This window comes from Hemiscyllium ocellatum, chromosome 3, assembly GCF_020745735.1.
Source record: "Hemiscyllium ocellatum isolate sHemOce1 chromosome 3, sHemOce1.pat.X.cur, whole genome shotgun sequence".
NCBI lineage: Eukaryota > Metazoa > Chordata > Chondrichthyes > Orectolobiformes > Hemiscylliidae > Hemiscyllium > Hemiscyllium ocellatum.
Genome location: NC_083403.1, coordinates 63,753,310 through 63,780,984, shown reverse-complemented (window position 1 = coordinate 63,780,984; position 27,675 = coordinate 63,753,310). Strand labels below are relative to the sequence as shown.

Here is a 27,675-nt window from a genome sequence, read left to right as displayed (position 1 = left end):
TTGCCATACCTTCACATGGCCATCCTTCCACCTTTCATCCCTCAACTACTCAGCACATTTTTCTCTTCCTGTCTTCATGTTGTGAAACTTGAAAGGGTTCAGAAAAGATTTACAAGGATGTTGCCAAGGTTGGAGGATTTGAGCTATAGGGAGAGGCTTAACAGGCTGGGGCTGTTTTCCCTGGAGCATCAGAGGCTGAGGGGTGACCTTGTAGAGGTTTACAAATTTATGAGGGGCGTGGATAGGACAAATAGCAAAGTCTTTTCCCTGGGGCCGATGAGTCCAGAACTAGAGGGCATAGGTTTTGGGTGAGAGGGGAAAGATATAAAACAGACCTACGAAGCGACTTTTTCACACAGAGAGTGGTACGTGTATGGAATGAGCTGCCAGAGGAAGTGGTGGAGACTGGTACAATTGCAACATTTAAGAGGCATTTGGATGGATATATGAATAGGAAGGGTTTGGAGGGATATAGGGCGGGTGCTGCCAGGTGGAACTAGATTGGGTTGGGGTATCTGGTCGACATGGACGGGTTGGACCGAAGGGTCTGTTTCCATGTTGTACATCTCTATGACTTTATGCTATGGGATCAATTCTTCACAGAACAAATACCCGTACTGAAAACTTGCTTGAAAATTGCCTCTTAAAGACAAAAACACAAGTAAAGAGTACCGTTATCGTATTTTCTTCATATTCCTGCTAATATTCTCAAACTCATGTTGGCGGGAAAGGAAATCTGTGGATTGAACTTTCAGACAGGAAGAGAAAAAAAATCAAATGGCAATGAAACAATAATTATGATAATGAGCTTCATTTCTGATTAAAATAGTGCAACTAGGAAGTAAGCAGTTTTGTAGGAACCAGTGAATTGTCTCACGAACTGCCTTAGGGAAGAATGAACTCCACATCACCCGATGGAAAATCATATCACAAAATATGTAAATAATAATTGGAACTAATTTAGACTGAGTTTGAAAGTAACAGGAGGTGATATTAAGTGACCTAAATGGAAAAATAAATGCTCAGGTTCAGTAATCTTGAAAACAAGTAAATGGCTATGATTGTGCTGACAACTGCCATTACTGAATCTACGAAAGCTTATGGAGTCAGAAGGGGGTCAGTTGATTAATATGCCAGCGCTTATTAGATTAGGGGCATTTCTAAAATACTCACCTAACTTAACAATGCTCATTGCTAAGCTCTGTTTTTATGATCTGGAGTTAGGTCGACAAGACCCACTTCCTATTTTAGCTGACAAATTGCTCAGTGGGATGCACTTGGCCTTTTGATGGTCAACATTGATCAATATGATGAAAACTCAAGAGTACTTGACCTCAGACATTCTGGAGTTATTTACTGCATAAGGAGCATCTGAAAGCAGCTGGGTGAATACAAGAAGAGCTAATAATGTTTGGCTTCCTGTTATGGAAGAGAGGGGAGGTACAATAGAGTTAGTTTAGCAAGTCCCAGAGTCATCACAAATTTAAACATGTCATGCAGAATTCCTCAATTTCCTTCTGAGTTCTGAGGAAGGTTCACTCGACCTGAAATGTTAACTCTGATCTCTCTCCATAGATGCTGCCAGACCTTTTCCAGCAATTTCTGATTTGGGTCCTCAGTTTACCTGTCTTTTAAGACTAGACAACAAAGCAAGGAGCAGATTTGTGTACTAAACAAGAATTACTAGTAGTGTAAAGTCTAGTTACAGATAAACTATCACGAACCATCGACATATAACTCTACTAGAAAAGACTCTAACCCCTTTATCCACCTCTAACAGACACACAAAAGGTATTGGAATTATGGGTAGACGGGAAAACTGAGAGGACAGCTCAATGTTGTCTGTCTATGAGATTCACTGAGGTGATCCTTTTGCTTGTCCAAGTTTCCTGCATAATGATTTCTCTCCTTTCCAGTACTTTCATTGGCCTGCATGAAGCACAGAGCAACTGGTTCACAATCTATAAAATCTCTGACTTATTAGGGGAAAACCAATAGCTTACAGTAAATAGCGAGGGAAATAAATTAGGTTTAAGATGTGCAGGTTAGGTGAATTGCCCATGTTAATCTGCCCATAGTGTAGGTTATTAGTCAGGCGTAAATATATTTTGGTGAAATGGGTCTGGGTGGGTTGCTCTTCAGAGGGTCGGTGTGGACTTGTTGGGCAGAACCCAACACTATAGGAATTCTAATTCTGATTCTTTAGGTAGTTTCTACTGCATGAGAAAGCACACAACATCACTTCTCAGATGTCTTCTGGCTAGTCATTCATATCTACAAGCTGTCTAGCTAACTGGGAAGCAATGGCAATTTGTGTCAGGTAAAAGGCCTTGACATCGACCAACGGTAGGCTAATCAGTTACTTTTTCCTGGCTGAATCTCACTTCTATACATCCCCTGGTGCCCGTTAATCTGCAACTAAACCTGTCCCAGTGGTTGAACAAGCAACAGTGTAAATAGCACTTACAAGAAATGCTGTAGCTTGCTTTTAATACATTCTAGGGCTTTGGTTTTTAAAACAGTTCCTTTCTCACTTCTGTCATAATCAAAAACACAGTAAATTCGGAAAATATGCTCCTTACAATAGAATTGCAACGCAGACTCTGCTAAATTACATGAGTTACTGATCAATTATACACCTGTATGATTAACACTTTCCAGGCACAATCTCTAGCCCATATTGAGTTAAACTGGTCTCAGTTAAAATGTTCTGATGTAAAAGTTATTAAAAGTTAATGATCCTTATCGAGGAACCCCTGCTGGAAAGGGTACACCAATAGACAGAAGATGAGATCTGAATCAGGTTGTACTGTTTTTCATGATGGGGTAATGCATTTATTCTCACCCTAGATCAGCTTCTTTGCTGTACCACAAGCAGATCTTTGAACAAAGCATATTCTACCCACTTTGTGTTCATTCTCAACTCCAGTCTATTTCCTGAAGTTAAAGTTATTAAAATCATTAAGACAGACGCTGGAGCTATTTATGGCAATCTGACCAGTGGACCTTTGAACTTCCACAACTGGATTCCTGGCATTCCTGATGTCCAGTGCCAAGGTATGAATATAACAATACTTTATAGATGTTGTACTGCCCAGCTTCAAAGAGGCAACATTCAGCTGTCACCCAACTGACTCTGAAAGCAAGCTACCTTATATAAAGTCTACATCACAGGCCAGCATTAAATTGCCTCTCCTACCCATTAAGTTCTGTATTTCTTTCAGTCATTCCCCAATTTGTATTTGTTGTCCTCCTTACCTAGTTTATGATTGTTTCTCACTCCATCCACAATTAAAGCACCTACAGCCCAGAAAGAAAACATCATTTGGCCCAACAAGACCATACTCGGGTTTATTTTCCACAGTAGCCTCTTCACACTCTTCATTCTTCTTACCTTATCAGCACATCCTGCTGTTTCCTTCTCCCCAAATTTGTGTAGCTCTCTCTTAAATTCATCTGTGCAAGTCATTTCAACTATTCCTAAGGGTAGCAAGTTTCACATTCTAACCATTGGCTGCATATCAAGGTTCCTTCTGAATTCACTTTGGCTATCTTATATTTATGATCCTGAGTTCTAGCTTCACTAACAAGTGGTAACATTATCTCTGGTCTGATTTTATCTCTTTTCCAGGCATGTTTTTTTGTTAACTTTAACCTCATCTTTCTCACACAACCAACAACCAAATGATAGAAAAGGAACTACTCTAGGGGTAATCCAGCCCAGTGTTTTAGTCTTTGTTACAATTGCTGCCATAAGAAGGCACTCATGTTTTGAGCAGAGTGACAATTAGAATGGGGAGTAGTTTTCTAGACAGGGAGGCCACGAGAATGAGGACCCGTTTCCCAGGCAGTTGGCCACTAGAGCAGCAACGACATTACTGGGTAATTTGGCTACTAGAGTGAACACTAAACATCAACTTGACAATAGACAATAGACAATAGGTGCAGGAGTAGGCCATTCAGCCCTTCGAGCCTGCACCGCCATTCAATATGATCATGGCTGATCACTCCTAATCAGTATCCGCTTCCTGCCTGATCTCCATAACCCTTGATTTCACTATCCTCGAGAGCTCTATCCAACTCTTTCTTAAATGAATCCAGAGACTGGGCCTCCACTGCCCTCTGGGGCAGAGCATTCCACACAGCCACCACTCTCTGGGTGAAGAAGTTTCTCCTCATCTCTGTCCTAAATGGTCTACCACGTATTTTTAAGCTGTGTCCTCTGGTTCGGCACTCACCCATCAGCGGAAACATGTTTCCTACTGCCAGAGTATCCAATCCTTTCATAATCTTATATGTCTCAATCAGATCCCCTCTCAGTCTTCTAAACTCAAGGGTATACAAGCCCAGTAGCTTCAGTCTTTCAGTGTAAGGTAATGCCTCCATTCCAGGAATTGACCTTGTGAACCTACGCTGCACTTTCTCAATAGCCAGAAATTTGGAGACCAGAACTGCACACAGTACTCCCAGGTGTGGTCTCACCAGGGTCCTGTACAGCTGCAGAAGCACCTCTTTGCTTCTATACTCAATCCCTCTTGTTATGAAAGCCAGCATCCTTCTTCACTACCTGCAGTATCTGCATGCTTGCCTACATTGACTGGTATACAAGAACACCCAGATCTCTCTGTACTAACCCGTTACCTAAGTTAATTCCATTGAGGTAGTGATCTGCCTTCCTGTTCTTGCCACCAAAGTGGATAACCATACATTTATCCACATTAAACTGCATCTGCCATGCATCTGCCCACTCACCTAACTTGTCCAGGTCACCCTGTAATCTCCTAACATCTTCATCATATTTCACCCTGCCACCCAGCTTTGTATCATCAGCAAATTTGCTAATGCCATTACTAATACCATCTTCTATATCATTAATATATATTGTAAAAAGCTGCGGTCCCAGCATGGATCCTTGCGGTACCCCACTGGTCACTGCCTGCCATTCCGAAATGGAGCCGTTTATCACTACTCTTTGTTTCCTATCAGCCAACCAATTTTCAATCCAATCTAGTACTTTGCCGCCAATACCATGAGCCCTAAGTTTACTCACTAACCTCCTATGTGGAACTTTATCAAAAGCTTTCTGAAAGTCCAGGTACACTACATGTACTGGATCTCCCTCATCCATCTTCAGAGTTACATCCTCAAAAAATTCAAGAAGATTAGTCAAGCATGATTTCCCCTTCATAAATCCATGCTGACTCTGTCCTATCCTGTTACTACTATCCAGATGTGCCGTAATCTCATCCTTTATAATAGACTCCAGCATCTTTCACACCACTGAGGTCAGACTAACTGGTCTATAATTTCCTGCTTTCTCTCTCCCACCTTTCTTAAAAAGTGGTATAACATTAGCCACTCTCCAATCCTCAGGAACTGATCCCGAATCTATCGAATTCTGGAAAATAATCACCAACGCATCCATGATTTCCCGAGCCACCTCCTTCAATACCCTGGGATGTAGACCATCAGGTCCCGGAGACTTATCAACCTTCAGACCTAACAGTCTCTTCAACACCAAATCCTGGCAAATACAGATTCCCTTAAGTTCAGGTCCTTTAGCCACTGTTACCTCAGGGAGATTGCTTGTGTCTTCCCCAGTGAACACAGATCTGAAGTACCCATTTAATTCTTCTGCCATTTCTTTGTTCCCCGTAATATATTCCCCTGTTTCTGTCTTCAAGGGCCCAATTTTAGTCCTAACCATTTTTTTGCCTTGCACATACTTGAAAAAGCTTTTACTATCCTCCTTTATATTATTGGCCAGTTTACCTTCGTACCTCATTTTTCCTCTGCGTATTTCCTTCTTAGTAATCCTCTGTTGTTCTTTAAAAGCTTCCCAGACCTCTGTTTTCCCACTTATCTTTGTTATGTTACACTTTTTCTCTTTTAACTTCATATGTTTCTTAACTTCCCTCGTCAGCCACGGCCGCCCAGGCCTCCTCCTGAGATCTTTCTTCCTTTTAGGAATGAACTGATCCTGCAGTTGACTGATAAAACATAAAGAATCCTTAACTCTATTGGTGTCTAGAACAAAAAAACAAGGAAACGATGCTAAACCTTTACAAATTACTGCTTAGGCCTCAGATGTGCTGTGCGCAATTCTGGAAGGATGTCAAGGCTTTCAAGAGAATGCATATATGTCATTTACTTGAATGATAAACATTAGTCATGTAGGGAGACTAGAGAACGTCCAAGTGTGTTTCTTGGAATAGTGAAGCTTAAGAAAAATAAACAGAAGAACTAGAGTAGAGATTAGATTACTTACAGGGTGGAAACAACAAGTCCACACTGACCCTCCAAAGAGCAACCCACCCAGACCTCTAATTTTACCCCTTCACATAACACTACAGGCAGTTCAGCATGGCCAATTCACCTAACCTGCACATTTTTGGACTGTGGGAGGAAACCTACACAGACAACATGCAAACTCCACACAGACAGTTGCCTGAGGCAGTAATTGAACCCAGGTCTCTGGCGCTGAGTGGCAGCAGTGCTAACCACTGTGCCACCCAATCATCTTCATGAATTGGTGGCATTATGTAATTAGATCACGACTGACCTGCATCTTAGCTCCATCAGGCTGCCCCTGTTTCTGTAACCCTCAAAAAATCTCAATTTTACATTTTTAAATTGACACAGCTATCAATAGCTTTTTGCGGCACAATGTTAAAGTTTTCTACTCACTGACATGAGGAAACCCCTTACCATGCTGACTCTGTGTCAGACAGCACTGATTATAAAGGTAATGTTCTCTTGTTCCAGATTTCCTCACCAGGAGAAACAGTTTCTCTCTATCCCACAAATTTCATGAATAATCCTCAACATCACAATTAGATCTCCCTTTAATCTTTTATATGTAAGGGGTTACAAGCATGATCAACTTTAGCCTTATTAGCTGTGGAATCATTCTGCAGATTATAGAACATAGAACATTACAGCGCAGTACAGGCCCTTCGGCCCCAAATGTTGTGCCAATCTGTGGAACCGATTTGAAGCCTATCTATCCTACACTATTCCATTTCCATTCATATGTTTATGCAATAACCATTTAAATGCCCCTAAAGTTGGTGAGTCTACTACTGTTGTAGGCAGTGTGTTCCATGTCCCTACTACTCTCTGAGTAAAGAAACTACCTCTGACATATGTCCTATATCTATCACCCCTCAATTTAAAGCCATGCCCCCTCGTGCCCCTTATGCACTGCACCATCGCCATGGCCAGCCTGTCACGTAGTTTCTAGAACTGAACAAAATTCTCCAGATAGCATTTAATGAAAGTTTCCCCATCTCAGAGTTTACTCAGATCAAAGAAAGACTCCATTGTTCAACCAGTTTCCTCACTGAAGTGCTATGTCACTAGCAACAAACTAGTATCAGCATGGACACAAATCGACAAAACAAATGGAAAACTATTCAACCTATGTTGCCTTTAATACAAAACCAAGATCATTCCAGTCTGAGGCACTGAAGATACAGATGACCATTGCATGTGGGTTCACACAGAATCTGAGCTCCTCTTTCTGAGACACATGAGGAAAGGATAGAGCATTCTCCAAATCTTGGGAGCCTCCTCTCAGGGAAGGCAGACACAGATGATGAAATTCCTCATCTTTATTTCAATGTGCTGGATCAGCCATCAGCCAACTGAGGAAAAGAGGTTGTGAGGAAGAGGATCTCAAACCTGATGCTAAGGTATGGTTTACTGGGCAGCAGTGATCCTTGTCCTCCTATATGCTTCAGCTAGATAGACAACTTTTAGATGGCTCCTCAAATCATGAGAAAAATGCCACTAAAGGTGCCTGTATGAGATCTTCCAAATTAGGTGGCAAGAAGGGATATCCAATTCAGAGGAACCTCGAATATCCGAATTTTGGATTATCCAAACAAGATCGCAAGTCCCAATGCTTGGCTAAACTATGTCATCTGGCATTCGATTAACCGAACGAAATACTCCCCGCCTATGTCCTTAGGATAATCGAGGTTCCTCTGTATTGAGACGTTAATCACTCAAAATCAACTCTGTTGCTAGAATGAGTCATTTTTTGGTGTGATTCCAGGCTCCTGACCCAACTGTTCTACCATGTTACAGAAAGAGACCCCCAGGAGAACAGCAAAATCACTTTAAGGATACCCCCAAAACATCTCTGAAGAGGTCAAACATTCTGACCAAAACATGAAAAGGATCACGAGTAGGCCAATCAACCCCACAAACCTGCTCAGCCATTGAACAAGATCACGGTTGATCCGACTGTTAGCACAAATCACCACTGCCACCTATCCTGAAACAACATTTCACCATTGGTGCTAAGAATGCATCTTCTTCTATCCTAAAAATATATATGGACTCTGATTCCACAACCTTTTCAAGAAGACTTACAATCCTCTGAGAGAGAAAAAAGTCCCTTTGCTGCTTTTACTGGGTAATCCCTTATATTTAAACACTGATCCTACATTCAAAATTCTCCCAAAAGAGAAAATATCCTCTCTGCACCCATCCTGTTAAGATCCTTCAGGATCTTTTATATTCCAATCAAGTTATCTCTTATTCTTCAAAACTCGAGTGGATATAAACCTAGCCTGTCCAATGTTTTCTCATAAGACAACCTCCCCATACTAGATAATAGTCTAGTAAACCCTTGAAATGGTTCTAATGCATTTGTGTCCTTTCTTAATATGGAGCTCAAAGTAATCCAGATAGGATCTCGCCAGTACCTTGTATAATTGAAGGAGAAACTGTCCATTTTCATATTCAAAAACATTCTATTATCTTCTCTGATTACTTGTTGTAAACCAACCTGTTCTGACTCATGGAATAGGACACCCAAATCGTTCTGCCTCCAAGAGCTCTGTAATCTCCCACCATTCAGATAATATGCTTCCTTTTTTATTCTTCTTGCCAAAATGGACAATTTCACATTGCTCACATTATTCTCCATTTGCCACATAACTGCCCATTCACTTAACCTATTGAAATCTTTTTTAGTCTCTTTATATCCTCTTCACAAGTTACATTCTTATCTTTGTGCCATCAGCAAATTTGATATGCATACCATCTATTTTAACCTACTGCGAATCCTCTTACAAGGATGCCTTCCTTGAAGAAGCTCTCTTCCTCCCTCTACAAGGATTTCAGTGAGTCCCTCTCTCACTGCACCCCCCAGGTCATCTCCTCTGCACAGAAGCTCTTCAGCCACGTTCTCAAACAGACCCGTTACCACAGCCACATCTCCTTCCTCAGTACCTGCCTAAGGAACCGACTGATCCCACACGGACTCCGAACTACATTCCAACCAACAAAATTTGGACCCAACCAGGACAACCTGTACCTACAACAAATCCGAAGCCTCCAGCAACAGACCTCCCTCCGGATCCTCCGCTCCACCCTTGCAGCCATGCGTCGCCACTTACACTCCCTGCAATCAGCCCTACCCCAGCTCAGGACAACACTCTCACAGACCTGCAAAGGACCCCTGCTGTTCTTCATCTACAGAAGAATCCACAAACTCAACAAACAGTTCTTCCTAGCCCTATCAGAGATTAAAGACAGTAAGTACCAAAAACTTTCATGTACTTACCCCCACACTCGTGGCCCCTCAACTATTCCAGAATCTTCCACAGGCCTGTCGGACGCCATTACACATGTGGCCTCCACAGCGCCCGCGGCACCAAAGGCCGCCGCCCACCGTGACGTCACTTCCCCCACCGACCTCGGAGCCCCCGCGATCGCCGCCCCTACAACTGCCCCGGTGACCACCACACACACAACCGCTTCCACGATCGCCGACGGACCCGCGACCCACGCGGCCACCGGGAATGACCACCACTCCTCCGTCGCTGCAACCATTTCCGCCCCTCCGGTTGCCGTCGACGCAGCCACTTCCGCCCCCACTGACATCACTAACCTGCAGGAGCACAAATCCTCAGGTTTCCCCGCCCCCACGCCGTCTTTCGTCACTACGCATAACCCCGCCCATAACCCCGCCCCCACGCCATCTCCCGTCGCTTCACGTAACCCCGCCCCCACGCTTATTTCCGTCACGACGCATGACCCCGCCCCCACGTCGAGCAACGTCACCACGTCTAACTCCGCCCCTACTTCGATCTCTGTCCCCGCCCCTAACCCCGCCCCCAGCTCCAGCTCCAGCTCCAGTCCCACACCAGGTCCTAGCTCCCAGCCTTGCCGGATTTTCACCATCCCTCCAGATCTCCCCCTCTCTGAGGATGAAAGATCAGTCCTCAGCAGGGGCCTCACCTTCGTTCCCCTACGCCCTCGGATTAATGAGTTCAACACGCGGCGAGATATTGAACAATTCTTCCGCCGCCTTCGCCTCCGTGCCTACTTTCACAACCAAGACTCCCGCCCACCCACAGACGACCCCGTCTCCCGCCTCCAACACACCCCATCCACCTGGACACCCCGTGCAGGCCTCCTACCCGCCCTCGACCTCTTTATAGCCAACTGCCGCCGTGACATCAACCGACTCAACCTGTCCACCCCTCTCACCCACTCCAACCTCTCACCCTCAGAACGTGCAGCCCTCCACTCCCTCTGCTCCAATCCCAACCTCACCATCAAACCCGCAGACAAGGGAGGCGCGGTGGTAGTTTGGCGCACTGACCTGTACACCGCTGAAGCCAAACGCCAGCTCGCGGACGCCTCCTCCTATCGCCCCCTTGACCACGACCCCACCTCCCACCACCAAACCATCATCTCCCAGACCATCCAGGACCTCATCACCTCAGGGGATCTCCCATCCACCGCCTCCAACCTCATAGTCCCACAACCCCGCACCGCCCGTTTCTACCTCCTGCCCAAAATCCACAAACCTGCCTGCCCCGGCCGACCCATTGTCTCAGCCTGCTCCTGCCCCACCGAACTCATCTCCCAATACCTCGACACGGTCCTGTCCCCTTTAGTCCAAGAACTCCCCACCTACGTTCGGGACACCACCCACGCACTCCACCTCCTCCAGGATTTTCGCTTCCCCGGTCCCCAACGCCTTATTTTCACTATGGACATCCAGTCCCTGTACACCTCCATCCCCCATCACGAAGGACTCAAAGCCCTCCGCTTCTTCCTTTCCCGCCGCACTAACCAGTACCCTTCCACTGACACCCTCCTTCGACTGACTGAACTGGTCCTCACCCTGAATAACTTCTCTTTTCAATCCTCCCACTTCCTCCAAACTAAAGGAGTTGCCATGGGCACCCGCATGGGCCCCAGCTATGCCTGCCTCTTCGTAGGATACGTGGAACAGTCCATCTTCCGCAACTACACTGGCACCACCCCCCACCTTTTCCTCCGCTACATCGATGACTGTATCGGCGCTGCCTCGTGCTCCCACGAGGAGGTTGAACAGTTCATCAACTTTACTAACACCTTCCATCCCGACCTGAAATTCACCTGGACTGTCTCAGACTCCTCCCTCCCCTTCCTAGACCTTTCCATTTCTATCTCGGGCGACCGACTCAACACAGACATCTATTATAAACCGACTGACTCCCACAGCTACCTGGACTACACCTCCTCCCACCCTGCCCCCTGTAAAAACGCCATCCCATATTCCCAATTCCTTCGTCTCCGCCGCATCTGCTCCCAGGAGGACCAATTCCAACACCGCACAACCCAGATGGCCTCCTTCTTCAAGGACCGCAGATTCCCCCCAGACGTGATCGACGATGCCCTCCACCGCATCTCCTCCACTTCCCGCTCCTCCGCCCTTGAGCCCCGCTCCTCCAACCGCCACCAAGACAGAACCCCACTGGTTCTCACCTACCACCCCACCAACCTGCGCATACAACGTATTATCCGCCGCCATTTCCGCCACCTCCAAACGGACCCCACCACCAAGGATATATTTCCCTCCCCTCCCCTATCAGCGTTCCGCAAGGACCACTCCCTTCGTGACTCCCTTGTCAGATCCACACCCCCCACCAACCCAACCTCCACCCCCGGCACCTTCCCCTGCAACCGCAGGAAATGTAAAACTTGCGCCCACACCTCCACACTCACTTCCCTCCAAGGCCCCAAGGGATCCTTCCATATCCGCCACAAGTTCACCTGTACCTCCACACACATCATCTATTGCATCCGCTGCACCCGATGTGGCCTCCTCTATATTGGTGAGACAGGCCGCTTACTTGCGGAACGCTTCAGAGAACACCTCTGGGCCGCCCGAACCAACCAACCCAATCACCCCGTGGCTCAACACTTTAACTCCCCCTCCCACTCCACCGAGGACATGCAGGTCCTTGGACTCCTCCACCGGCAGAACACAACTACACGACGGCTGGAGGAGGAGCGCCTCATCTTCCGCCTGGGAACCCTCCAACCACAAGGTATGAATTCAGATTTCTCCAGCTTCCTCATTTCCCCTCCCCCCACCTTGTCTCAGTCGGTTCCCTCAACTCAGCACCGCCCTCCTAACCTGCAATCCTCTTCCTGACCTCTCCGCCCCCACCCCACTCCGGCCTATCACCCTCACCTTGACCTCCTTCCACCTATCCCACCTCCATCGCCCCTCCCCCTAGTCCCTCCTCCCTACCTTTTATCTCAGCCTGCTTGGCTCTCTCTCTCTTATTCCTGATGAAGGGCTTATGCTCGAAACGTTGAATTCTCTATTCCTGAGATGCTGCCTAACCTGCTGTGCTTTGACCAGCAACACATTTGCAGCTGTGATCTCCAGCATCTGCAGACCTCATTTTTTACCCCTTCATTTATTTAAATGGTAAACGATTGAGATCCCAGCATTGGTCTCTGTGACATACATCTTGCCAATTTGAAAAAAGGCCCACTTTATGTCTACTTTCTGCATCCTGTTAGCCAGCCAATCTTTTATTCATGCCAGTATGTTATGGCATATACCATAAACTTTATTTTCCACAGGAACTTTTGATCATGCACTTAATCAAATGTCTGTGCAAACAGGACATCCACCAGTTTCTTACAGCTCATGTTGCATCCTAGATTTTGAAAGAGGAATAATGTTTAGCCAATGTAATGATTGACGCTGCATGTTGAACTCCTCTATGTAACCTCCAATAACTTTATTTAATAACAGCTTCTGACATTTTCCCTATGACGGATGTTAAGCCAACTGGCCTACAATTTCCTGCTTTTGTCTCCCTCCTTTTTGTAAATATAGGAATTACATTTGCTGTCTTTACATTTAAGAGAACCCTAGAATCTAGGGAGTTTTGGAAAATGAAAACCAATACATCAACTCTCTCACTTGCCAGTTCTTTCAAGACTCTAGGATGAATGGTCATTGGATAAGCATATGGATGAAAATGGAATGGTGTAGGTTAGATGGACTTCAGATTGTTTTCACAGGTCAGCACATCAAGGGCCAAGGGGCCTATAGTGTGCTGCAATATTCTATGTTCTATGTATGTTCTAAATCAATTAGGATCGCTGCATTTGTCAGCTCACAGTTTCCACAATGTACTCAGTATCACTTCTCTGGTGATTGTTATTTTCGAGGGTTCCTCCCTCCCTTACATTTCTTGAATGATAACTGCTTCTGTGATATTCTTTGTATCCTCTGTAGTGAAGACTGATGTGAACTTCCTGTTTGATTCATCTGCCATCACTTTATTTTCCGTCACTAATACTCCAGATTCATTTTCTGCAGGACCAATGTTAACTTTGTTAACTTTTCTTTTTCAATTCTTTATAGCAACTCTTATATTTATATTTCTGGATAGTTTTTATATCTTTGGCTAACTTTCTCTCAAATTTCATTAATCTGTTTATCACTTTTTGATCTTTTTTATATCTTGTCAAATTTTCTGACCTTTCACCTGTCTTTTCACAATTATTTGTTTCTCGTTTAAGTTTAGTGCTATCCTTAACCTTTCTAGTTAACCACCAGATGGGTTAACAGACATGATAGCAAGGGATAGAGCTTACAAACCTAACAATAAATCAACAAATAAAGCTAAAGCTTACAAAACAAATAAAAGGATAAAACTAAAGACCGTGTATCTCAATGCACATGGCGCTTAAAATAAAGCAAATAAACCGAGAGTGCAAATCAAATTTATACATTTCTATTTGCATCCCTCAGTTAATATGTTTTATTTTAAATACCATGTACATTGAGATACAGAGTCTTTCATTTTATCCTTTTATTCATTTTGTGAGCTTTAGGCTTATTTGTTGATTAACTCTTAGTTTGTAAGCTCTATCCCTTGTTATCATGGTGAGTTATCCCTTTTAATTTTCTTTTTGTATTTATTCTGTATATTCTGAAGTACTCATATACATGGAGCTTATTCAAGGAAAGGCTCCTGAGTGTCCTAGATAGGTATGTACCTGTCAGGCAGGAAGGAAGCTGTAGAGTGCAGGAGCCGTGGTTTATGAAGGAAGTGGAATCTCTGGTCAAGAGGAAGAAGAAGGCTTATGTTAGGATGAGATGTGAAGGCTCAGTTAGGGTGCTGAGGGTCACAATGTAGCTAGGAAAGACCTAAAGAGAGAGCTCAGAAGAGCCATGAGGAGACACGAGAAGTTGTTGGCGGATAGGATCAGGTTAAACCCTAAGGCTTTCTATAGGTATTTAAGGAATAAAAGAATGACGAGAGTAAAATTAGGGCCAATCAAGGATAGTAGTGGGAAGTTGTGCGTGGAGTCAGAGCAGATAGGGGAAGCACTAAATTAATATTTTTCAACAGTATTCCCTCTACAAAATGACCATGTTGTCAAGGAGATTACAGAGATACAGGCTACTAGATTAGGTGTAATTGAGGTTCACAAGGAAGAGGTATGAGAAATCCTATAGAGTGTGAAAATAGCTAAGTCCCCTGGGCTGAGGGGCTTGAGGCTGTTTTCATTGGAGAGAAGAAGGTTGAGAGGTGACTTTATAGAGACATATAAGATAATCAGAGGGTTAGATAGGGTGGACAGGGAGAGCCTTTTTCCAAGTATGGTGACAGCGAGCATGAGGGGGCATAGCTTTAAATTGAGGGGTAATAGATTTAGGACAGAAGTCAGAGGTAATTTCTTTATTCAGAGAGTAGTAAGGGTATGGAATGCTTTGCCTGCAATGGTAGTAGATTCGCCAACTTTAAGTACATTTAAGTCATCATTGGACAAGCATATGGATGTACATGGAATAGTTTGGGTTAGATGGGCTTCAGATTGGTATGACAGGTCGGCGTAACATCGAGGGCCGAAGGGCCTGTACTGCGCTATAATATTCTATGTTCTATATGTCTGCCACTACATCACTATTTTTCTAGCCTTGACCCTAATTTGTTAATAATTTTAGCCAGCTCTGCTTTCAAAATCCTTATGATTGGCTTTAATTAAGTTTAAATAAATAGTCTCAACCCCACTCCTCACTCCCTCATACTGAACAGAATATTCAATCACATTATGGCTGCTGTTACCAGAATTGCCTTCACTAAAAAGGTTAATCAATCTTTTCTCTTTGCACAAAATCTAGTACAGCCTGCTCTCTGGGTGACTTAAAAACATGGAAATCACCCCCAAAACATTCTACGAACTTACCTGAGCTATCTTCGCTCACCTGATTTTTCCAGCCTATATGTAGACTAAAACTTCTCATGATTATTGACAAGTCTTTCTGACAAGGATTATTTATTCCTTTATTCTCCACCCTCGCACATGATCACTATTCTGGGATCTGTGCACCAGTCCCACAATTGACTTCTTGCATTTATCATTTATCATTTCTACCCAAACCATTTCCACATCTAGATTTTCTGAAATTGGTTCATACTACCAATAATTAACTGTGCCACCTCGCCATGGTTTTTCTAGCTTTTTATTCTTCCTAATTGGCCTTCACTCTTTAATAGTCAACTACCAAATCATATTCATTCATCCATCACTATGTGTATTCTCAGTTCATCTGTTTTATTTTAAATCCTATGTGTATTGACATACAGGGTCTATAGTTTTATCCATTTATTCTTTTTGTAATCTTTAGCCTTTAACATCTTTAGTGTTGATTTACTCTCAGGTTTGTACTCTCTGTTTAACATTTCCTATATTAATGCCTTTCTCTTTTGCCTTGTCTCTACTCTTTGATGCATTACCTCTTCTCAAATTTGATCCCATGCCCCCACTATTTATTTTAAAACTCTCTTTTCTTCCTAAATTATGAAGTAGGCAAGAACAGCCCTGGTGCAATTCAGGTGAAGGTTGTTCCTCTGGTGTAGATCCTGCTTTCCCTAGAACCGGTGCCAGTGCCTCACAAACCAGAACCCACCTCTCCTGCACCAGCTTTTCTGCCACATATTATCTCTCCACTTTGGTTTGCCTTAAGCTAATTTGCATGTGGCCCAGGTAATACTTCTGAGCTTTGAAGTTCTGCTTCTTAGTTTGGCACCTAGATCTTCACAGTGACTATGCATATATTTAGATAATTTATTTAGATAATTGTGTTAGCCTGCCTGGGTTCAAAGTGAATACTTACTAATAGTGTTCTAAAATCTGAAGGATTTTGTTGGAGTAAATATGGAGATACTGTTTTCACTGCCAAGAGGACTTGTAACCAGAGAATACAGATTGAAAGTTACAAGTAAAAGAACTAAATGGTACATAAAAGGAATTTGGTTCTTAACTTTTTTGGTTGAAAAATACACATTAGTATTTGCTCAGTCCCACTTCTTCCAACCTTATACCAAATGATAATATAATGTACAACTCATTGTTTAGTTAAGAATTTAGCAAACACGGTAGAAGTGCTGAGGTAAACAGACAGAAATGTGAAATATATTAACTATTACAGAAGCATGACTTAAAGGGGAACAGGAATGGCAACTCCACATTCCAGGTTATAGGGTGTTCATATCAGATGGAAAGGTACGTAAAAAATAAGAGATGAGCAATTTCGGTCGAAGAAACAATTAGTTGCAGATTAGATTACTTAAAGTGTGGAAACAGGCCCTTCGGCCCAACAAGTCCACACCGACCCTCCGATCAGCAACTCACCCAGACCCATTCCCCTACATTTACCCACACTACGGGCAATTTAGCATGGCCAATTCACCTAACCTACACATTTTTGGACTGTGGGAGGAAACCCACATAGACACGGGGAGAATGTGCAAACTCCACACAGGCAGTTGCCTGAGGTGGGAATTAAACCCGGGTCTCTGGCTCTGTGAGGCAGCAATGCTAACCACTGTGCCACCGTAGAGCTATGAAGAAGATTGTCAAATGAAGTCATAAGGATTGAGCTAAGGAACAATCAGACTACTGGGAGTTTAGATCCCCAAAAACTTGGAAGGATGTATATGAGCAATACGGCAAATCTCTGAGAAGGGTAAAAGCAAAAGGAAGGGAATAATAGGGAACTGTAACCATGTCAATATTAACTGGGATAGTTATAGTTGAAACAAATTAAGGAACTAGAATTCCTGAAGTACATTCAAAACAATATTTTTGAACAGTATGCAGCGAATCCAAAAAGGAAGAGAATACTTCTGGATTTGATTTTGGGAAGTGAATCTAGATATATGGAAATTGTGGCACTGGAAGAACGTTTTGGTGATTGAGATCATAATTCAGTTAGTTTTAACTTAATTGTGGAAAAGGTTAAAGACAATACACGAGTTAGGGTTTAAATTTGGGACGGCCAATTTTATTAAAATTGAGGAGTGATTTAGCGTAGGTGGACTGGAAGCGGTTACTTCAAGGTAACTCAGTGTTAGAACAATGAGAGATATTCAAAGTGGAACTTCAAGAGGTTTAAAGTAAACATGTTCTCACAATGAAAAAAGATGGAATTGCCAAATCTTAAGCCCCTTTAGTGTCAAGGGGCTTACAGATTAATTAATGGAAGAGTAGGATCTGTAAAAGATCAAAACTGCTTCACAGATCCCTGAATGTAACAGATAGGTTAATGAAGCAGTTAACATGACATGTGGACTTTTTAGCTTGATTAGCGGATATACAGAATTTAAAAAGAATGAGATTATGTTAGAACAATATAAAACCTAGGTAAGCCACAACTTATGAACTATATACAGTTCTGGTCATCTCATTACAGAAAGGATGCAAGTGCACCACAGAAAGTGCAAAACAGAATTATGAGGACATTGCCGGACTGGAAGTTTGCAGCTATGAGGAAGATTGGACTGACTGTTGTTCTTGGAATAGAGGAGGATGAGGGGAGATTTGACTGAGGTATACAAGATTGTGAGGAGTCTGGATAGAATAGATATAAAGGATCTACTTCCCTTAGCAGAGGCTCAATGACCAGGAAGCACAGATTTAAAGTAATTGCTAGAAAGATTAGAAGGGAGATGGGAAATCATGTTCCACCCAGAAGGTGGTAAAGTTTGGAACTCACTGCCTGAAGGGTAATAGAGAAAGAAAACCTGTCCCTGAAATCTAGGGATACAAACCAAATGCTGGAAAATGCCATTAGGCTGATTGCTGCACTTTTTTTCAACAGAATGGGCTGACTGACCTCACTCTGTGTCATGAATGATTCTACATTTTCTAAATAAATTAATTTATAAAGAGCAGAAATATGCAGGGACACCGGGAGTTAGAAACTGGCAGTACATGAATAGTTCCTTCAGAGAATCAGTGGGGCTGATTTGGGTTTTGTGCTGTAACTATTCGGTGATTTTAAAACAGGAAAATACATAATCAACAGTCTTTAAATAAAGATTTTAAGAACTGATAATTATTTAAAATTCAGTGAAATGGGTGTGCCTACTTCTAATCTTGTCTGATCTGGCTGGAGCCTTGTGCCAGCCTGAGCCTAAGTGCCATGTAAGCAGCAGCAGCAAACAGTAACCTGGGGAGGTGGGAGCAGGAGTGTGTGAGGATGGCAGGAGACTGGGAGGGAGCAAAGTACAGAGAAAGACCCCACTTTGAGAAACATTGTTCTAGAATACACTAAAGGATGGTCCATGCAGATTCAATAGTAACTTTACAAGGTGAATTAAGTGAAAGGGATTGATTTTCTGGACTTTGGAGGTAGGTAAAAGAATGAGACTGATCTGATAGCTCCTTCAAAGAGGCACCATTTGAAAAATGGGCTGAAGCTTAAAAACCTTCTCAGAATTTTATAATGAACATTCAGGCCATTTTGCCAATGGTGTTTCTTTGAAGGAGCTATCAGATCAGTCTCATTCTCTCACGTACCTCCAAAGACCACAAGATGTACCCCTTTTGCATATTTATTTAACTCACCTGAAGTTCAGGTTAGTGTTCCTTCCAAGAGCAGGATGTTCTTAAATAGTTTTACATCAGGAGCTTGATGGGCAGAATGGTCTTCTTCGGGACAGTACAATTCCATGTTATCATTTTGGGGATGGCAGACATTGCTCAGAGCTAACAACGACGCTATCATTAACAGCACCTGAGTGTTTATTAGTCATTGACTGAAGTCTCTGTGCACTGAGCAGGAGCTTACCTCTATGATGTTACCTATCAGTATTATTTGCACTTGTTTAGTTATGTGGATCTTGCTTCAGAAGCAATGAGATCAAAGGCTCTGAAAGACAGACCAACTTGTTTTTTGTAAACAAAAGTCTAGGGGCTGTATGGTGGCACTGCTACCTCACAGTACCGGAGACCCAGGTTCGATTCCGACCTTGGGTAACTATCTGTTCTCCTCATATCTGTGTGGGTTTTCTCAGTAGTCCAGTTTCCTCCCACTGTCCAAAAATATGCAGATTAGGTGTGTTAGCCATGCTAAACTGCCCATAGTATACAGGGATCTACAGGCTAGATGGATTAGCCATAGTAAATGTGAAGTTATACAGATGGGGGTAGATCAGGGTAGGATGTGGAGAGTCAGTGCAGACTTACTGGGCCAAATGTTTACCGTAGGGGTTCTAAGATTCAAAATAGATAACTGTTCCAATTTTCTCCTTTTATATACAGAATAAGTAAAACTTTCTGTTACCTAGGAATACAGTTGAGATATCAGCACTATCCTTTACTGCTGTACTGAAGTTCATGGCCGGATTCATGGAAACACACAATGAGCACATTTAGTTAACCAGAAATATAACCTCACAGCACTCAAGACTTGCTAATTCTGGGCAATCAACTTTGAAAAGAAAGTTGACCAATTTGAATTCTTCCACGAAGAATGACAAAGAGGACAACGCGATTTAGAAGAAGATTAAGAGGAAATAAATATCAAGATCATAAAGTGCATTTTCTTTAATCGTTGCCAATTTCTATATCTAGGTAGTTGCTTAAACATATTTATCAAAAGTTATCAGATTGAGCAGAAAAGTGCACATTTGTCTCTGCCAGTCCAGTTTCAATAGAAATAAGTTACTTGTACAGGACATCAGCCTGATTTTGCTTCTTCTCAAGGTCTTCTGCAAGCAGTTAGAGTTATGGGAATGTTTTCACAAAGTATTATTTTCTCAGTTCCTGAAGTTCGATGTGATATACCAGCATCTGCCTGTTGATACATTATACATCAGAAATTACACTCTCTGCTACTTTAGCAGATGCAACGGCCTGCATGTGCCAGAATGATACTGGAACATATAGGATTAAGGTCATAGAGATGTACAGCACGGAAACAGACCCTTCGGTCCAACTCGGCCATGCCGACAAGATATCCCAACCCTTTCCAGTCACACCTGCCAGTACCCGCCCCATATCCCTCCAAACTCTTCCATTCATAAAGCCATCCAGGTGCCTTTTAAATGTTGCAATTGTTCCAGCCTCCACCACTTCCTCTGGCAGCTCATTCCATACACATGCCACCCTCTGTGTGAAAAGATTGCCCCTTAGGTCTCTTTTATATTTTTTCCCTCTCACCCTAAACTTATGCCCTCTAGTTCTAACCAATGAAGGAAAGCATACCAAAGCTCCTTCTTCACCATCCTATCTACCTGCGACTCCACTTTAAAGGAGCTATGAACCTGCATTCCAACAACACTCTGTTCAACAACACTCCCTAGGACCTTACCATTAAATGTATAGATTTGCTTTCCCAAATGCAGCACCTCTTATGAAGACAGGTGGCATAAACTTGGTTTATGTTCCTTTTTTTTAGATTAGATAAGATTCCCTATAGTGTGGAAACAGGCCCTTCCGCCTAACAAGTCCACACCAATCCTCCTAAGAGTAACCCATCCACCCTGACTAATGCACCTAACGACTATGGGTAAGTTAGCATAGCCAATACACCTCTTGTGTATAGAGCATTGAAGCATAATTGGATTGAAGCACTCAAAATGTTAAAAGGATAAGACAGAAACAAGAAGACTATTTCTTCAAATAGAGAAATCAAGACCAGGAATCCGCATTAATAGACTTCATAGAATCACATAAGTATTAGGGTGGAGACAGAGGTCATTTGGCCAATCATGCTTGTACTGGCTCTCCAAATGAGCATCGTAACTTAGTGTTAATTTTGTACTTTTTCCCAAGACTCCTGCACATTGGATGATTATTCAAATGGAAACAATGCCCTCTTGAATGCCTCAGTTGAACCTGCCTCCACCATAGTTCATGCAGTACATTAATGTGTGAAAAAGCTTTTTCTCACAGCGCATTTACTGCATTTGCAAACAGTTTTAAATCTCACTTTTATCAGTAGGAACCATTTTTCCTGTCTACTCTATGCACCCCCTTCTGATTTGAAAACATCGGTCAAATCACAGTCTCAAACTCTCCAATTTAATCTCATAAATGCTGACTGAGCTTATCCTTGGAACATTCTTGTAAATGTCTTCTGTATTCTCTGCACTCCGTCCACACCCTGCCAATAGTGCAGCACCCAGAAAAGTAGACAATACAGCAGCTGTGGTCTAATTAAGTGTCTTATTAAGTTCAACACCACCTCCCTGCTCTTGTAAATTCAGCATAACCTTCATGGTCTCGTAATGACAACAAGGTAGTAATGATGGAAATAATAAAGGAGTACATTTCTACACAAAAGATTGTAGAAATCTGGAAATTCTTTTCCTCAAAGGCTGTGGACTGTGGGACATAAATTTGCAGGTTTATTTTTTCTATCTAGGTTATGATCTGTGCTTAGAAAGATGAATTTAAATTATTTGCATGTTTTCTTTTGCTCATGCACACAATATAACTTCACTCAGATTAGCTTTAAATCACTGCTGAAAGCTATTTACACAAATCAATAATTAATACCGACAAAAAAAACAAATGGCACACAAGATAGACAGATGTATAAACATGTTTTAGCTGAGGGAAAAATAAGCTTGGGAATGAATCAGCCAATGTTAATTCAAATAATAATCCACCCCAATTAGCAAGTAAAGCAAAGAAATAATTTGCATTTAAATAGTACCTTATCACGTTACAAAGCACTTCAAATCCGAAGATTCCTTCTGAATTGCGAAATTTTCCTTACACAGGCACAGCTGGAGCCAATGTGTACACAGAAATGTTCCACAAATAAGTGAGATGTGCAACTGGAAAACCTGTTTGAGGTCCTTCTCAATGAAAGAGGAATGGACACCTGGAAATTGCCTGATCCTCTTCCTACAGGCGATTTAACGTCTATCTGAATAGGAAAAGGGAATTTTAGTTTAATATCTTATCTAACCGACAGCAACTCCATCAGTACAGTACTCTTTAGTATTAACTAAACGATTGTGCAGAAATCTTGCTGCACTTTGGAAAGAAAGACACTGCAGTCTTGTCCTTACCATTACATACCAGATAAACTTTGTAGCATAATAATAGGAAATATTAACACCAGAGTTTTCACTAATCAACACCAAAATTGTGTTGGATAATTGGGAGAACACAGAAATTTTGATTAACTCATAGGTCATCAATAAACAAAAAGACTGAAATAAATAAATTTTTATAAAAGTTTCTGTTCATTCACATTCATTTTGTGCTCACAGATATAAACCTCTTATCCTGAAAGCAGAACTTTTCATAATACAATTCATTCAATCAAACAATTTTTAAAAATGCAAATAAATATTGCCAGCAAATTTCAATGTTTTCCATTCCAAAATCTACCTTCTCTGCTGCTGTAGCCCTTTCTTTTCATGAAACTCCAGGGAACAATCTTCCTTACAGAACACATAATAAATCAATACTGCCTCACTTTACGTTTTGAGTTCTTTGCATTGTTTTCAGCGTTCAGTCTTATTATCCTCTGTACTCTAGCTTATCCTTAGATTGTAGGGGGTGGAAATCACACCAGATAATAGTTGTTGAACATTTTCCAGAATTTGCAATGCTGGAATAATCTTCTCTGCTCGAATTACACAAAGTGAAACTTCAGCTCTATTTTGTGGTTTCATACAGTTAGTCATGTTAATTAACGGATAATTGGTTCGGAGAGGAACAACGGGGTAAAATTTCACATTCCTGCACTTGAACATATTGAATCATTCAGAGGCAGCAGATAGAGCAAACCTGTAGGGGATGATTAATTTTATTAATGCCCTTGAAAAAATAGTGAAATCACTAGTGCAAAAGAATAGCATGCTTTCCTTTGTTGGTCGAAACATTGAGTATAGGAGTTGGGATGTCATGTTGCTGCTGTACAGGTCATTGCTGAGACCTCTTTTGGAATACTATGTACAATTCTGGTCACCCTTCTATAGAAACTATGTTGTTAAACTTGGGAAGGTGCAGAAAAGATTTACAAAGATATTGTCGGGACTGGAGGGTTTAAATCATAGTGAGACTCTGAATAGCCTGGGCTTTTTCCCTGAAACATAAGAGGATGAGGTGTGACCTTACAAGAAATTTATAAAATCATGAGGACCATGAATTGAGTGAATAGCCAGGGTATTTTCCACCAGGGTAGGGGAGTCCAGAGCTAAAGAATATAGGTTTAAGGTGAGTGGGAAAAGATTTAAAGAAGGCATTGGGTAACATTTTCACGTAGCGTATGGCACATGTATGGAATGAGTTGCCAGAGGAAGTGGTGGAGGCTGATACAATGACAACATTTAAAAGGCATCTCGATGTGTATGTGAATAGGAAGGGTTTAGAGGGATATGGACCAAATGCTGGCAGATAGGACAAGGTCAGGTTGGAATTTCTGGTCAACGGGATGAGTTTGACCAAAAAGTTTGTATGCTGCATGACTCTAGGTTAATGAAGGCTGTGCAGGAAATAAACATTCTCCAACTCCTGGTGCTCCCATTTTAAAATTATTTCCTGTGATGTAAACGCCATTGGCTGGGCTAGCATAATTACCCAACCTAATTGCTATGGAAAAGACGAAGGGGAGCTGCTGCTTTAAACCTTGACAATCTTCAGAGCATAGATATACTCATAATTCTGTTAGGAAGGGATTTCCATAATTTTGATCCTTTAGAAACAGTGGAGGTGCTCTTATACATCTGCTACCCTTACTCTTTTAGATAGAGGTTGCAAGTTTAGGTGTCTCAAGAAATGTGTTTATGGCAGAAGCAATTCTATAAAATTAGCTGCAGAAGTTATGACACCTGCTTTATCACATGCAAGGAGAGACTGACTGCAGAATAGCAGCAGTATTACAGCATAGATCAAAGCTATTCATTTACTCCATGATGGCTCTGTACAGCAATCCAGTAAGTCTGATTTTTTTCATCATTCTTGTAGCCTTGCGAGTTTATTTCCCTTAATGGTCTATTCAACTTGATTTTAAAATCATTAATTGTCTGTGTTCACTACCCTCACATACAGCAAGTTCCAAGACTTTAATTATCCTACATGAAAATGTGCTTCTTCAAATCACTCCTGTGTCTCTTACATTAAAATAAAACTTAAATCTGTATCCTTTAGTGAGTGAACAGCTAATGGGCACAACTTTTCTTAAGCTACCATGTCTAAACCATTCATATTCTCATACACTTCTCATAGATTGCTCCTCAACTTCCTTTTCCCAACAAGATAAACTTTACGTCTTCAAGCTAATTTTGTAGCTCAAGTCTCTTATCCTTGGGACCAATCAGATAAAGCTTCTCTTTATCTTCAAGGATCTGTATTTTGGTTCAGATTTTCACAGAGTCAGAAAGACTTGAGAACCATTTAAAAATGGACTTCTGTCCCCATTACTGGCAGTAGGGTGACACAGGGGTGTAAATGTGTTGCTGGAAAAGCATGGCAGGTCAGGCAGCATCCAAGGTTCAGGAGAATTGACGTTTCGGGCATAAGCCCTTCTTCAGGGCTTAGTGGGCTTATGCCGGAAATGTCAATTCTCCTGTTCCTTGGATGCTGCCTGACCTGCTGCGCTTTTCCAGCAACACATTTTCAGCTCTGATCTCCAGCATCTGCAGACCTCACTTTCTCCCTGACACAGGGGTGTGGCTAGTGAGGGAACAACCTGAGTCCTGGTTGGCTGCATTGCACTTCAGAAATCCCTACAGTTGGCAAGGGAGCAGAGACATGGCATGGACAGAGGGGTGGGTAGGTTAGGTGACGTTGTGTTTGGGTTTAGGACTGGAACATCTAAAATGTAGTGAAACAACTGGGATCACTGTGTCATTTAATTGTGCAAGTTGCCTGAGCTCAATGATGTTGAGAGTTAAGCCAGACACGTCAGAGACAGTCCCTCCTGTGCAGGAATCAGTTGGACCAGAGGATCAAAATGAAACATCCTGACCCTGCCACTAAAAGGGGTCAATGGCTCAACAATCTAACAGCTAAAGCTCCTGTACCACAGGAGAAGAAGATCTTCTTAACCATTTGATACAAGAGAAAAATTTGCTTGTTCTGTGGAAGGATTGCTCCTTTTTAGTGTTTAGATGTTCACCTGTGTGGACTGGCTACCCCTTCCTGTTAATTTGCTAGATATCTTAGAACGTTGACTTACTTAGAGCTCAATGCAGGGACAGGATACTTGGGACCAAGGAAGAAGTATGATTGCGGAATGAGGCACTGCACCTCCTGCAAGCCCAGGGTCAACAGCATCATCAATGTAGTAAGAGTGGAGAGGAGTATAGCAAGGAACAGTGTAACCTGGGAACTATATTGAGGGTAAGCACTGAAATTTTTTTCTTCTTCTGGTGGACAAGAGGATAGAAGCACAGGATTCTCAGACGGTAGCATAAAGTTTGACCTTGAGAAAATACAGGTATGCTGAGTACAGCTGCCAATACCTGCTCAAATTGGTGTTCAGAGCTGGAAGAAACACTCCTACTCCTCTACACTACAAAGAAAACATAGAGAACAACTGTCCCAACATCTTTAGTGACCTCCAGTTGTTCCTTTGAGATCCACTACTTTCACTGCTTTGGAAATTGAAGGAAATCGAATCAGCTCTTTTGCAGTGCATATTCCTCACAGTACAACACACATTTCATTGCAGATTTCAAAAACTATGACAGTATCATTCTGTGTATATTTAGACTGATATAACATGACTTTGTGATTCTGAAAACACCAAAACATTTTATAAAATACTTCTTCTGCTTTGCAGGGGTGCTAAATACAAAATTAGAGTTAATACAGGACTTTCACCAGCCAGATTTTGGGGCAGGTTGTGGGGTTGGGGAGCAGGTTTGAAGTTGACATCCTTTGACCATCTTTCATAGTGCAAAATAGGTGTTAAAGCTGTTTCATCACAACCAAGTATTATAAATATAGACAAGATAGCCCTTGATTCCAAATCCCATGTTACATTAAGTAGTTAGACTATTATATATTTCGATAAGGCATTGCAGCTGTGTTAGTTCCCTTTTGTAATAATTGATACTTTTGACAATATGTTTGCTAATTCTTATGTCTTCCCAGTAATCCACATTGGGAAAGGAGGAAAGACAGTGGCTCAGTAGTTAGCACTGCTGCCTCACACCAGGGTCCCAGGTTCGATCCCAGCTACGACTGTTCATGCGGCGTTTGCACATTCTCTCCGTTTCCTCCCACAGTCTAAAGCTGTGCAGGCCAGGTGAATTGGCAATTGCATTGGTCAGAGGGATATGGGTGGGTTACTTTTCGGAGGGTCGATGTGGACTGGGTTGGGCCTTTGGACCTGTTTTCACACTGTAAGGAATCGAATATAATCTAAATCTAAACAGTTTAGCTTCTCAGTTAAAAGTTCTGCTGAGGCCTCTGGGCTCCAGATCTCTGACCCGCACCGTTAATGCTGGCTGCAATACTGAAATTTAAAAAAAAGATTATTCCTCGACAGGTAAAAGCAGAGTCTAGACCTGCACTTTTAGGAATCCGCCTGCTCGCCTTCTGGTTTCATTGCTTCCCCAATCCCTCAGAACGGAGCGAGGATGTAAAGCCGGAGCATTTGTGGCTGCAATGGAAGGCACTGCCTCGAATTAAGATAGTTCTAGCCTCAGAAACCGCCGGGACCAGCAGCGAATCCTTTTTAGTTGCCAACTTCGAACAAAGCCTTGCAGTGAGATGTGTTGATATCGGTGGCGAACACTGTAACTCTTTCCACGGGAGACTGATTGCGTTCTTCTGTATTCGTTCTCAGTAGGAACTGCGGTGATGAGCGACAAGTTTTTCAAACAACCAATTACATTGAAACTGAACAAAGAACTACGGGACGCTGGAAATCTGGAATGAAACAGGGGAAGAAGAGTCACTGGTCCCAAAACATTAACTCTGCTTTCTCTCCACGGATGCTGCCAGACCTGCAGAGTTTCTTCAGCAATTTATGTTTTTGTTTTCAATCACGTTAAATAATTTTCACAGCCATCCACCCAGGAAATAAAAATGCACTAAAATCAAATTATTGTCACGGTCTATTAAAATATAAAGTTAAAAATCACTCAA

General features: G+C 42.3%; 1 protein-coding gene and 1 long non-coding RNA gene across 2 annotated transcripts in view; both read right to left on the bottom strand.

Moving 5' to 3' along the window:
* Positions 1-9,885, bottom strand: part of LOC132832486 (amine sulfotransferase-like) — a 73,926-nt gene extending 64,041 nt beyond the window's left edge. The window contains exon 1 of the mRNA XM_060850541.1: positions 9,578-9,885. Within this exon, the coding sequence (XP_060706524.1) occupies positions 9,578-9,846 (269 nt within the window). The 5' untranslated portion in view covers positions 9,847-9,885. The remainder of the gene's footprint in view (positions 1-9,577) is intronic.
* A 10,304-nt stretch (positions 9,886-20,189) lies between these two features.
* Positions 20,190-27,448, bottom strand: LOC132832494 (uncharacterized). Its single transcript, XR_009646954.1, has 3 exons — positions 27,093-27,448; positions 22,277-22,492; positions 20,190-20,410 (listed from the first exon to the last, which is right to left on the bottom strand). It is a non-coding gene; the product is annotated as an uncharacterized LOC132832494 (long non-coding RNA).
* Positions 27,449-27,675: the final 227 nt, after the last annotated feature.